This window comes from Homalodisca vitripennis, unplaced genomic scaffold (assembly GCF_021130785.1).
Source record: "Homalodisca vitripennis isolate AUS2020 unplaced genomic scaffold, UT_GWSS_2.1 ScUCBcl_4678;HRSCAF=11006, whole genome shotgun sequence".
NCBI lineage: Eukaryota > Metazoa > Arthropoda > Insecta > Hemiptera > Cicadellidae > Homalodisca > Homalodisca vitripennis.
The window spans coordinates 30,137-44,453 of NW_025780790.1; the positions used below are offsets into that span (position 1 = coordinate 30,137).

At 37.2% G+C, this 14,317-nt stretch overlaps 1 protein-coding gene across 1 annotated transcript; it reads left to right on the forward strand.

Moving 5' to 3' along the window:
* The first annotated feature begins 399 nt into the window (after window positions 1-399).
* Window positions 400-1,110, forward strand: LOC124373028 (uncharacterized mitochondrial protein AtMg00860-like). The gene has a single exon (XM_046831436.1). The coding sequence runs from the start codon at window positions 400-402 to the stop codon at window positions 1,108-1,110; it is 711 nt and encodes a 236-aa protein (XP_046687392.1).
* The last annotated feature ends 13,207 nt before the right edge of the window (window positions 1,111-14,317 follow it).

Below are 14,317 nucleotides of genomic sequence, written 5' to 3' on the forward strand. Positions count from 1 at the left end.
AACATAATACGTCCTAGTACAAGCGCTTTTGCATCACCTGTTGTCTTGGTAAAAAAGAAAAATGGAGAGTGGAGATTTTGTGTTGACTATCGTCGAGTGAACGACCAGCTGAATCCTATACAACACCCTCTTCCACTGATAGATGATATTCTAACATACTTAAATGGTTGTCAATGGTTTGTAACGCTAGACTTAACGTCTGGGTTTTGGCAGCTGCCCATAAGAGAAAAGGACAGGCACATAACAGCTTTTGTTACCCCAGATGGTTTATGGGAGTACGAAGTTACTCCATTTGGGCTCAAAACGAGTCCCACAGCCTTTTCAAAACTGCATGGACAAGGTGTTGGCAGGATTAAAATGGGGTACAATGCCTTTTATATCTAGACGATATATTAGTTTATGGCTCCAACATTCAAGGAGTTGATAGAAAATTTGAGAAAGGTTCTCCAAAGGCTTAGGGAAGCCTCTATGACACTAAATCCTTCTAAGTGTACCTTTGGGTATCAGGAAGTTAAGGTACTAGGACATACAGTCAGTGCTAAAGGAGTAAGTCCCGATGCTGGAAAAATAAAAGACATACTGAATTTTGAACCACCTAGAAGACTGAGGGCTCTCAGGTCATTTCTGGGGCTTGCCAACTACTACCGTAAATTTGTACCTGACTACTCAAAGATAGCCAGACCTTTAATTGAATTGACCAAGAAGAATAAGTCATTCATATGGGGTACAGAGCAACAAGAAGCATTCCAAACCCTAAAGGAGAAGCTAACAACAGCTCCGATCTTACGACACTTCGATCCCAAACTGCCTGTTGAGTTACACACTGACGCTAGCGACATTGGAGTAGGTGCTGTGATCATGCAAAAGGAAAAGGGGGATGCGTTACCTGTAGCATACGCATCTAGGAGGCTATCAGAAGCAGAGAAAAAATATACGGTCACTGAAAAAGAGTGTATTGGTGTTGTGTGGGCAACACAACATTTTAGGCAGTTTTCTATGGGGGCGCAATTTTACAATAGTAGTAGATCACCATGCTTTGTGCTGGTTACACAAGAACCGGGACTCATCAGGAAGACTGGCAAGATGGGCCCTGAAGCTCATGGAGTTTGACTATGAAATAAGGCACAAACAAGGACGCCTACATGTAGTTCCTGACACACTTTCAAGGAATGCTTGTGAGGACTGTAAGCCAGAAGACGAAGACAAGACCAATGAAATACCCATGTTAGCGCTGAATTGGACAGATCTACCCAAATTACAGAATGAGGACGAGGAGTGCAGAAGAATCAAGGACACAATGTTAAAACCAGAAGAGTCTACAGCGACAGAAAGAAGAATGGCAAGGAGTTTTTATGCTGGAAGATGGAGTGCTATACAGACGTAATGTTGCTCATATTGGAGAAAAGAAACTGCTAGTAGTACCTGAAAGCATCAGAAGTGAAATTTTGTATGAATGTCATGACAGCCCTTTGGCAGGTGGACATCTGGGTTTCACCAAGACGTTTCATAAATTGAAAAGTGCCGGTTCTATTGGCCGAACATGATAAAGGATACTGAGAAGTACGTCAAAACGTGCTTACACTGTCAAACTCGAAAGACACCAAAATTATCTCCAGCAGGGATGTTACAACCCATTCCGGTGGGGTATCCTTTTGAAAGAATTGGGATAGATGTATTGGGTCCGTTTACAAAGACAGACAACGGAAATAAGTACATCATAGTAGCGATGGATTATGCGACAAAGTGGGCTGAAGCAAAAGCGACCCCCTCAGCTACTGCAGAAGAGACCGCGAAATTTGTGATCAACAGAATCATTTGTAGGTTTGGATGCCCGAACGAGATCCTTACTGACAGAGGAAAGAATTTTAGGTCGAACTTAGTGTGTGAAATTTTAAACGGACTGGGAATCCGCACGTTATTCACAACAGCTTATCATACAGGGTCTAATCAGAGAGACTGGGATCTTTACGTAAATCTCACATGTTTCAGCTACAACACAAGTCGTCAGGAAACCATAAAACGTAGTCCTTACTATATGCTTTTTGGAATGGAAGCTCGACTACCTGTTTGATGTAACTCTACGCAAAAATGTAAGTAGTGACGTGAAGGCGGAGGAAGTTCTGCAAAGAGTTCACCAGTGTCGCAGAGATGTAAATAAAAATAGTGGAAAGAAGTCAACAGAAACAGAAGGATCGGTACGACCAGAAGCACCGTTTCGTAGAGTATGAACCCGATGATCTAGTCATGATATGGACACCAGCTCGCAAGAAGGGAAGGACTACCAAGTTACTACATAGGTGGAACGGCCCGTATAAGGTGATATCCAGGCTTTCCGAAGTGAACTATGAAATAGAAATCAAGAAAGGGAACCGGTGTTATTTTGACACAGTTCACGTGAGTCGACTAAAACGTTTTTTATCCAAGAAACTAGAGATAAAATGAAAGGATGATGCATGTTCTTTTATGAATGTAATTAGTGTATAAATTAGTGTTAAAACAAATTTAGGATAGGGTAGCGTGTAACTTATATAATCTATCCTGTGCAAGACAATAACTTTAGACCGTCTGTATATTCATTATAAAAAAAAGAGGACTATTTTGTGCTTGCCAGTGTAATATTTGTGTTTGGCTACGAGTAAAACTGCCCAGCTAAGCGATAATGTGATCATTGCACTGTGAGACAATGCAAGATAGGCAGGGCAAGGTCCAAAATCGGACACTAGTGTGCTAGACAGTGAGCTCACGACGCTCGAGCGGTTAAAAACTAACTGGTGTCCTGTATACGTAATATTTTTTGAAATTTTAGTTAACCAGCGTTATATTTATAAGTTGATAATTTAGGTGTGCTAATATTAGATAAATGTGTTTAAAACTTGATTGTTAGTTTAGTTTAATTTGTTGTGACTACAGTAACAATGTGCCACGTGACAGAGAACTATGGATACGCTACCGAAGGTAATGACACTTGTTAGTATGATCATTGTAATTTTTGGTAATGTTTTATTTGTAGAGGCGAGTCAGGATGGCCAAACTCCAATATCAGTTGTTACAGGTGTCTACTGGAAAGAGATAAAGTCGGCAGAGATATATGAAGCGTCCGTCCCGTTGGTTTACAAGACAGCGTGGCCAGGAGTAGACATAGCTTATTTAAGTCGTCCCAAAGGAGTAGGATTTTGTAATGGTGTTATGAATGATCCAGAATGTATGTTATTTTCTTGGGCCGCAGTGGTTAATAAGGAGATTGGAGCACGAGTCACATGGCTGAACAGAAGTTTGAGTGAGACAGCTGATAATTTTGAATTATTTTCAGGGTCGAAACGTGATAAGCGCAGTCTTCATTTTATAGGTAATTTTGCTCATTGGTGTTGTGGAGTTATAACCAAGAAGCAGCTACGACCTTTGTATGCTAATCAAGAGAGAATGAATGTATTTGAGCAGGAACTTCACAATGAACTTCAAGAGGCGTATGCAGAAATGGATAATCTAACAATTAATATGAATTCTTACAGTCAGGAAGTCAGTCGCACATTTTCTCAAGTAATAGGTGTGGGAGTTAACATAACAAAGATGATTGATCGATTTAGAACCAAGGTGTATGTCGCTGATCAAAAGAATAATCATAAAACATACAGTCTGTTACAGCTCAACGCATTACACTCTATTCGGCAGTTGCAAGTGTTACAACTAGTTACCAGATTGGAAATTTTAAGTCAATGCAGAGAACAAAAGATTCCGAACTCGATTATTTCTTTGTCAAAATTTCAAGGAGATCTTCTGAAATTAGCGCGGCCCTCAATCAAGGACGACAATTACGAGTTAGTAATTGCTCCGGAGGAAGTGACAAAATATTTAAAATTAGAAATAGCTGACTGTATGATTTCAGGTTCAACAATAATTGTAAATGTAAAGGTGCCATTAAAAAGCGGGGGAGCGCGCTGGAAACTGTTTGAATTAATGGCTGTACCTTTTGCATGGAAAAATTCTACTTGTAATATTCATCATGATGTGACCTATCTGGCAGCCGACAACGAGCGTCTGATGTCGATACAAGGCTCAGCAACTCATGATTGTCAGCCGTACATAAATTCTCTATGTTTTATTCCTAGGAATGCCGGAGATGCTGTCTCGGGTTCGCTATGTCCCAGAGCTATGTTTAGAGGAGCGACGATACAGGAACTCAGTAAAGTTTGTGCCTTTTCGTGTGCGCAGGGCAGAGCGCCGATAGTGAACAGATTAGGAGAGGAGATGTTTGTACTTACACACGTTTCAGGGCAGTTAAAGTTGGAATGTCGTCATGGGTCGAATTTAACCTTAAATATTCCGGAAGATAGACGACCCGGTGCTCTCCAAATTAAGGTCGCTTGTGATTGTAAATTAATGTTAAATGAAGAAGTAATTGTTTTTGAAAACTACCCTTGTTATAAGAAAATATCTGTTTCAGAAATAGTCCATATAGTTCCTGCTCTTTGGTCCAAATTGAAAACTTTGAAGGTTTCTTCCAGAAACACGTATTCCTCCAGTACTTTTACCACCCTGGACGAGTGTTTGGACGAGAGTTGGCCGACTGAGGGTGCCCCATTGGAACATGACGTACGCTAGGACACAGGTGGAAACCAAGCCACCGCTGATAGTAACAGGCCACAACGAAGGGATTTGGCCAATTGTGTATACTGTAATTCATGCTGTATATTTTTCACTGGTAACGATTATTGTTGTGAGAAATCCACACTTTGTGGGTTTGTATAATTTAAATATAGTTAGAGGAGAACCTATAGAGATATTTGTTACAGAGAAAACCTATAGGGAAGCTGTATACATTACTTTGTTAATTCTTGTTTTTATTTTGTGCTGGGTACTTGTGAGATGGTGCTGTCGATGGAGGAATAAGCAGAGCAAAGAGGAAGTGTCTATGAAGGGACATCGGGAGATCCAGGACAATGATGGCTTACCCCGAAGCATGCCGCTAGCCGAGATAGATGGGCGAGAGCTGCGAATTACCTTGGAATGGTGGGATATGAACAGTCCGAGTGATAAGTAACCACCATGTTTAATTGGATACATAATGAGGAAACTATGGAAAGTTTATGTTACAAAGTGATTGATTGTTGATGAATTTCTTATAATAAACAAAAGGGAGTTTCATTTCTCTGTAATGATCATCCAGAGTAAAAACATTAATATGATATAAGGTTTTGTTGCATAATTAGATATACTACAGCGATGTACTAATATAATTAGGTACAGTGAATGACGTTTTGTACTTCAGACGTAATATAATATTTTAATGTTTTGTTTAAAATCATGTAATGATAAGTGTGAGATAAATCTATGCCAATTATAACCGTGAAGTTGCCTAGGATAAGGTGTGTCTAATAAGATAGTTACAGGGACACGAGACGGGCGGTGCCCGGCCCGGGTGCGCAGCAGCTGATCTGGTGCAGGGTCACGGTCAGGTCACTGAGATGACATTGAACCTGTGTCGTATGACTGCGGTATGAATGATGAATGAGTGGTGGCCACCAAATGAGCAAATGAGTGAAAGAATGATATGTTATAAAATATGAATGTTATCAAGAATTAATAGGTAGAATGATTAATGTTAGTATAATGTTACAAGTGAAATAATGTTGGTGTTTATGTAACAATACAATATGAAAATGTTTAGAGTAGGGGTATATCAATAGTGTATACCTATTTAAACTAAAGTAAGGGCTGAGTAAGAGTTTAAAAGTGTATTTCACATTCGCTAAGAAATGGGGCCCCTTGAAACCGTGTTTAATGATAATAGAATAATGACCATTATAAAATGATGTACCGTAGTAACTAACACAGTTGGTATTTTATATAATAACATGTAACAACTATTAAGATGTAAAGAATGTTTAGTTTAGATAATGATTATTAAATGTGTAATATACCACTTCATTTTTCTGATTTGCATAAATGTCAGGTTGTTATGTTCATGTTTTAAATGTTAACCTTTAACTATATCAAGGTATTTTAGATAAGGTACGGTATCCCTGACTAAATCAATTGTGTATATAAAAAGATAATTAGTTTATTTGTAGAATTGATAAATGTAGTTTAAGTAATAAGGTGCCATGGGCTTACTTTGATTAAAATGTATGTTAAAATATTAGTGGGTAATACATGATTTGGGTAATAAATATTTGTATAATTGTCATATACTTGTTATATAGAATTAGTGATAAAAAAGAAAATGAGAACAAATGTGAATGCTTTATTTGTTGATGATTTGTCTAGTTAGTAGGGATAATTTCGTCTTAAACAAGTAACATAAGATTAGAAGAGCTCTAGTAGTTGGAACACGCTTGCAACAAGGTCGCAGGCCGCTGACCCCGAGGGTCAGGCCACTGCGTCGGAAGGCCTCTGCTGACCACAGCTACTTATATCACGTAGCCATCTGGAGGTGCACTGTTCCAGCTCAAAAACTTTGTACTCCATTGCATGGAGATTACTTAAGTAGGTATAAACCGATCCAAATGGTATCAAATCCCGGACACATATGTAATTAAATTATTTGGGAAAAATAGAGAGTGTTAGTGTTAGTAATAAATTGAGATTCCCTTAGTTTTAGTAGTTGTAATTTTCTAATTTGAAGTAAATATGTAATAAGCAATTTATATTTTAGAAGTAATAAAAAAAAAAAAAAAAAAAAAAAAGGTGTTGTACTCCGCAAACTTGTATATTTATATGGCAAATAATGATATGTAAGGGATGTTTTATTGGTAACTTTTTACATTTTTAGTTAGGTTAGCGTAGGCTCTATAACAGATTCCCCACGGCTATTATTTCAATTTTGGATGTTTTAAATTTGAGCGATATTCATATTTGTGTGTGTCTTAACTCCTTTTAAATTTAGGTAATAATATCCAGGTGAAACAAATTAGAAGGGGAAAACAAAATATTGTAAGTCCTTTTGATGTACTTAGATAGGGAAATCGTTCGTGGCATTCGTCTCCCGTTCGTTTCGCGTCCCATACTGAACTGGGAAGCTTAGAACTGTGAACATTCCAGTGTGAAGAATGTGCGTTAGAAATTAAGAAGAGGACTAATACTTTTGGGGTCACACGCCAAAGGAGACGTGTCATGGACATAATGCTGTGCCCAGCAGTGAAGCTACGGTTTACCATCAACTGAACATTAAACACTAGACCTTAGAGGTGAAAACAGTGACGAGCTCATAAGAGGAATGTGAGGAACGGAAGGAGGCGCAGTCACGTCAAGGCCGACTCCAGGATGGCGTTCCTGGTGCAGGCTACTCCGAGACCCGATGGGGATGCCTAAGCAGAGATTCATAACCGTAGCTTCCCTTTAAGAAGGGGGAGTGTGACGACGGGGCCCTTTTCCCGCCGTCTGATGTGGAGAGGGAGAGGTCAACACGGAACACCTGATGTTGTTTCAGTCGAGGAGGTGTCGTCCTATGGGTAGAGACCATTGCGTGTGGTGAGAGCAGACCGGGGACGTGCGGTGGCGCGGCACGAGCGGCGGCGATGCTACGGACGGTTAGATAGGTTTAGGTGGTAGAATGTGATGAATAAATGATGTTGTTTTTTTAAGAAGAGTGAGTAGTTATTTGTTACGTACCTCGTCACGGCCAAGCAGAGTGTATGGAGCAGCCCCAAGGACTAACAGGGTGAGTTATAGTAGAAATAGAAATTAACTTGATCACACAGTACGTGACAATATCTAGGGACTGGGATAAGAAGAGGAGTTTTGAGTGATTTGCTGTTGTGGGAGGTTAAAAATGTATTATTTCTGTGCCTGAGATTGTCTAATCTGTTTTAAGCATTCAAGCATTATTTCTTGATTTTTTAATATTCAAGATAACTTTATTCGTCTATGAAAAGTTAATCTGTAAGTATAAAAAACAAAATTTTTATTTTAATGGAAAACTAGTTTTCCATTACGTAGAATATTTTCGGATTCAAGCCCAGATGTTACCTTCCTGAAAACTCTAGGCCTACGTTCCAGATGTCTAGGCCCTCTGATCGAACTACAGCAAAGCCTGTTTATAGCTAAGTGTGACGTCTCGTACCTCCACCTTGTCATAAACAGGGTGTAATAAATATCATGATCGGTGTGATCCTATGTTAAGGTCGACTTTTTCAGAGTCCACGTTTAATTTATTTAAACCATTATTTTGTCTCAAGAAACTTTTTTTTTATAAAGTGGTAAATACTGAGTGAGATGGTCGTGCTTCTAATTTTTATATGACTTGGCTGAGCGTAAGTGAACCTTGTTACATTTGTATGATGGCAATATAGAAATCTAAAGATAAAGTGGATTATTCTTAATAACTAAAGAGAAAAGTATTCTTGTTATAAAATAATTTATAAGATACGATCTAAATACTAATTTTCTCGATAAAATTACGTGATGTTAAATATAAAGGGAAAATTGTTTTTACTTCTCAGTAAATCAACTTTACATAACCGAAACAAATCAGAAGTTGAAAACTGCTTTGTTGAATGTAGCTTAAAAAGTTAAAGTTAAGGAAAGCACACGGGGTAAAGTTTAAGGATCCTCGTATATTTGTAGTTTATCGCTACAGTTTTTATTTGCTTGTGTTTTCATTCTCTTGGAAAGTTTAAAAAAAAGTATGATCATACCTTTATTTTAATACAGTAAATATTTTTGAAGCTTTATCGTGATTTTAACGGATTTCAACGTATACTACAAGGTTTTTTACTTATTAATACTGTAACGTTATAGTCGGTTTAAGCATTAATAAGGTAAATATGAAAATCTTGAGATTTACTTACCATATTTAAGCCAAGAGTTTTGGAAATTTTTGTGATTATATATGGGTTTTTGTTTCGATGTTTCTTCTTTCTGTTTGGAGGGAAATTTGTGAACATCTCTTCCATTAAAGTGTCTGCAAAAAAATTTGAACTATATAATTCTAGTTTGTTTATAGGCCACCAAAAGAATATCCAGTCTGAGCTGAATGAGTTTTTTGATTCTTTCTCGAATTGTCTTGACTCAGTTGTAAAGCGCAACAATCCTATAATTGTTGTGGGTGATTTTAATATTGACGTCTCAGTCGACAGTAAAAATTCCAGGCAGTTTATACTAACTTAATGTCTTCTTTTCGGCCCTCCTACAAACCATCACACAACTTACACGAGGGAATATGGTGGATCTAGATCGACTATTGACAACATTTTTTACAAACATAAAACCCTAACTACATTTGATGCTGCTGTTCTTGTGACTGGTTTTAGCGATCATCATGCCCAAATTGCTGACTTTGGGTTTGACTAATATTAAGGGGAGCATGTACCTTTTTTCGGGTCCCATGTTATTTAAATGGGAGTACACTGTCAACATGTCGGTACCATTATCTCCTAAACTATTAGACATATTGACTTTAAAACTTTAGGGTTTTGTTTCTACATTAACAGCTTTATATTTTTCATGCCTTTTTTTTAATATCTCAATAAACAAAAAAATTATGGTGGTCAGCAATTTAACAAAATTTTTTTTTAAAATTATGTAAATACAATATTTTTTAAAATTATAAAAATACATAATATATATTGATAAAAAAGCATGAATCTACTCACCAACTAGTCTGCAAATAAGTGTGTAAAATTTGAAGTCTGTAAGTCTAATAATTGTTTCACAACGTGTTTCCGAAATGTCCACAAAAACGGTACTTTCGGTAAAACAGCTTTAAAGTTGTTAGTTACACTTTCAAAAACACATACAAATCACTTTAAAAATTCCACCTGGACAGTAATTCATCTTCTTCATTCATTTTACTCCTTTTTTTTCCTATCCTTCTTTTTATCCTCTTCTTTTTATTTTCTTCTTGGGACCTTCTTTGTCAGCTTTTTTTAACCCTATTGGAATCGATTTGTTGAAGGCCTTCAAACCATAAAGCGTCCTGGTTGGATGCATAATCGTTCCAAAACATTCACTTTGGCCATTGCTTCTTCATTAAAACTAAGAACTGCATCATCACAAACCCCTAATTTTAATGTCTGAATGCCAACAAATGTGGTCTTGGGGTAGCCTATTCCAAATTACGCCTATTGATGATGCTTTCATTAGGGTTCTGTGTTTTTACCGTGCAGACACCTCTTTAGTAGGGCTGGGGGCTGGATAAATCCTTATAGATTGGTTTTATTTCTTCCATAATAGATTCAAGGCAATGAGTTTGTATGTTTGAAATCATCTAGCTTATTATTTGCCTGAGCTTTGTCTGTATCTTGCACCAAGACTCAATCCCAGGCGGGCATAGTTTCCGTGCTGAGGTTTTTGGCGTCAGTCGATAATTTGTGATAGAACGTAGCCCATATTGCTCTCTTCATTTTTTCAACATCTTCCAAATTAATTCCTTATTGCCATCCCATAAAAACGTTGTAAGTGATCTATCTCTACATCAGTCAACCTACCTTGTCCTCCAAGTCCTTTACCATCCTTCAATTTGATTCCTTTTTTATCCCTCTTCAATCGCCGCAGTCTTGTTCCTAGTCGCTTCTTAATATGGCCTACACATTCCAAGTTTTTCTAACAAAACATCATCACCATAGGGATTGTTTGCCACAACATGAGTAAACCTTCTTAGAGTCCCCATCTCCAAGGTATTTTGTGTATCGCACATTGAGTTTAGCCTCAGAGCGGCGACAAAGAGTCAGAGCTCCCGCCACCTCCATTCCACCACTTGTACCTGAAAAATTTGCCAAACAAGTACCAGAATTGTTGTGCTGTTTCAATAGGGTTTTGTCATGGCTTAGAGGTTTTTCTGACACATATATTACAATATTTTGCTGAAACACTCAAAGTCCATAACCTTTCCTGTATCGAAGGATGTTGCTGTCATTACGCCGTTCACAGAGGTGAAGCCTCGCTTCTGCCAGGTACCGTCAAAAGCGGCTGCTATATCACGACAATCATCATTTAGGCTACGAACTTCATCAGCTGCCTGTCTAAGTGAACATTCACTTATCTCTGTTACAGCAGTAAGCAGTTTTTTATTATATTTTTCAATTCGGCTGTTTGGTGGAGCGATATTCATCACAGCAGAAAATACCCTACCAGAATCTAGGCCTTTGCCGATTGAACGTAGAGCATAAAACATATCTTATATTCAACTCATACATATTTCTAACACATTTGGAGCCTATTACTGAGTCAGTATGTTTACATACATTGCAACAAATATTTACACGATGTACTATTCCACACTTGAAGTCTTCATCTAGGCTTATGTCAATGCAGTCGGAACTACTACAATATTTACATGCAGTGAAAGAATTTTATTAGGTCAGAAAATCTGTTGTAAATATATTATAATATTTTACATTTGTTATGTCATAATCACTAAATTTAGGCAACTTTGAATCCATTAATCTTCTTAGAACTAGATTGATTGTTTAGGGCCTAGGCCTATTAGATTCACTTGTACCTGGAGAAGCACTTAGTCCTAGTTCACTTGAATTTTTTAATATTTACGAAATTGGTTACCTCTGTTAAGACTGTTTATTGAACCTTTTCACTCTAGGCATGGCTAATGACACAATAATATCACTTATTTATATAATAAATACACACTAAGAGTCCAAAGTTTTGATCACTGGCAACCACAAAAAATAGAATTACACTGACAAACACTGTTAGTAAACATAAACAATAACAATAATATCAATAGTGTAGGTTAGGTAAGTTACAGATGACTTACATCCTTCAAATGCATCTAAAGCAAGCAGTGCTAACCAACCTAAAGGGGAAAAACTTAATAATCATACAATTGGAGCAAGTAATATGTATATAATACATTCTGACACTAACAATCCATAGCGCGCCATGTTGTCAGCTGAAAAAAAGCGTGCATACATTTATTAAAACACATTTTACACATATTTCTAAACCTCTCAGATATAGAGTGTTATATATTTTTGAAAAGGGCATAAAACATAGTATTTTTTATGATATGTTTCAAAAAATCGATATTTTGGTGCCAAAAAGGTACATGCTCCCCTTAAAACAGAAATTCCTCTTTACAAAAAAGTTAGATTTTACACACAAAACAACACTTTCATCTTTAACAATTTCTTAAAAAATGAGACTTGGGATGATATTCTTCACACCGATGATGTTTCGCATAAGTTTTTTTCTTTTTATAAGCAAAGTTTCTTATTATTACAAGTTGGCCTTTACTGAGAAGAAAGTTAGGCTAAATGAGAGCACAGGTCGGACCAGGATAACATTAGATCAAACTCTTCTAAACCTAAGAGAAAGGATGTTACTGTTGTACTCTGGTTTCTAAGCATCTCGATTTTCATCATTCCGTTAAAAGTGCAATATAGAAAATTGAAAAAAGAATTCAGGGACAGCATTAGGTCTGCAAAGTCGGAATTGGTTTTAAAAAAGTTATCAAACTCCAACAACATTCAAAAGGCTGCATGGCAAATTATTAATGATTTAAATCCGAGTAAAAAGTGAAAAAATTTTAAACCATTTTCATTTTTGACACCGGAAGGAGTTGTAGAGCAAGACCCTCGTGTTGTGTCTGAGGGTTTCAATGAATTTTTTAGCCGGGTCGGAACACGACTGAACTCGTTACAACCCTCATCATCAGTAGAGTGCTATAGGTCATCTGAGCATGTAGGTCCTTCTTTGTACTTGACGCCAACAGATGAATTTGAAGTTTTGAAAGTAATCAAATCACTACGCACGAGTAACTCCTCAGGAAAAGATGGGATATCATCAAAAATTCTAAAGTCCTGTGCCAAACTTTTGGCTGTGCCTCTGGCTCATTTAACAAATGCATCCTTCCAAACTGGAGTTTTTCCTCAACCTCTCAAAACAGCAATTGTGAAGCCTTTGTTTAAAAATGGAAATCACCAGGACCCAGAAAACTACAGGCCAATATCTATACTCTCCACATTTTCTAAGGTATTGGAAAGGCTCTTTCTTATCCGTCTTGAATCTTTCCTTGAATTGAACAAGGTGGTCTGTCGCCAACAATTTGGGTTTAGAAAGGGTGTTTCTACTACAGATCGCAATATTTAATTTTGTATCAGAGATTGTTTTCTTCGCTTGATGATCACAGGTACACCTTTGCTCTGTTTTTGGACCAAAGTAAGGCGTTCGATGTAGTACCTCACAATTTGTTACTTGAAAAAGTCCGACAGGTCGGTATTAGAGGCAGGGCTTATGATTGGGTTTCATCTTTTGTGCTCAACCGAAAACAAGTGGTGGCTATTCCATATATTGACAATTCGGATTGCCTGGGCACATACGAGTCGAAGGAGTTGTCTACTTTGACAGGTGTGCCACAGGGTTCCGTTCTCGGACCTATACTTTTTCTCTTATTTGTGATTGATATCCTACAGCTGTAAATATGGGTAACTTATGTCTTTTTGCTGATGACACATCCTTCAGCATTTCCAATGGAAACAGAGAGCGACTAGAAACTGATATATTTATTCAGAGTAGTTCTTTGTTGCAATGGCTGGAAAAAAAAAACCAACTTCATGTAAATGTAAAGAAGACAAAACTTGTTGAATTCTATTTAAAGATCGTCTCGAACAGATGCAAACTCTTCTGATATAGTCATTGGCGACTTTCGTCTTAGTCCTAGTCCCAGCGCTTGATTTTCTGGGTCTGGTAATTGATTGTAATTTGTCCTTTCACAATCACATCGACAAAGTAATTAAAAAATTAAGCAGCAGTCTGTTCATCTTACGAAGATTGGCTACTTTCTCTAGTAAAGATGTTTTGCTGACAGCTTACTATGGGTGCTTCTACACTTACATGAGTTATGGCTTGATCATATGGGGTCATGAATCCACTAAGTGTAATAATTAGGTACATTCTTTATATTTATTCCTACCCGAGTCCTTTAAAGAAGATTTTACTATATTATTAATAGTATTAATTTTTAACATAGGGAGGACTTAATATAATTTAACATGTAAGGAGTCGCTGTTTATATTTGTTTCAGTGTCGCGTATCTTGTATCAGAGCGGAATCGTTTTAAACTAACGATCCGTTGCCAAGTAAATAATATGCTCGCTCTCCACTCCGTACGTCCGGAGGCTGGGTGGAAAATGTTTTGTTAGTTTCTTGTAACTTGCCCTCATATTGCACTGATCTGTGTGTATGTAAAAATATAGTCCTCAATAAAAAAATACGAAAGGATAAAAAGTATCTGCAATTAAAGCTAACGTTCCGTAACAGACACAAATATGTACTCACACAGTATCTTACTTTAATTTTGTGTGGCTAAAAGCTATGCAATATACTATTTAAAAACCTGAATAGGGTTTTGTATTGGATAATA

Bases quoted from the DNA above. Each gene is read 5' to 3' on its own strand.
- LOC124373028 (XM_046831436.1), top strand. From the start codon at position 400: ATGGCTCCAACATTCAAGGAGTTGATAGAAAATTTGAGAAAGGTTCTC.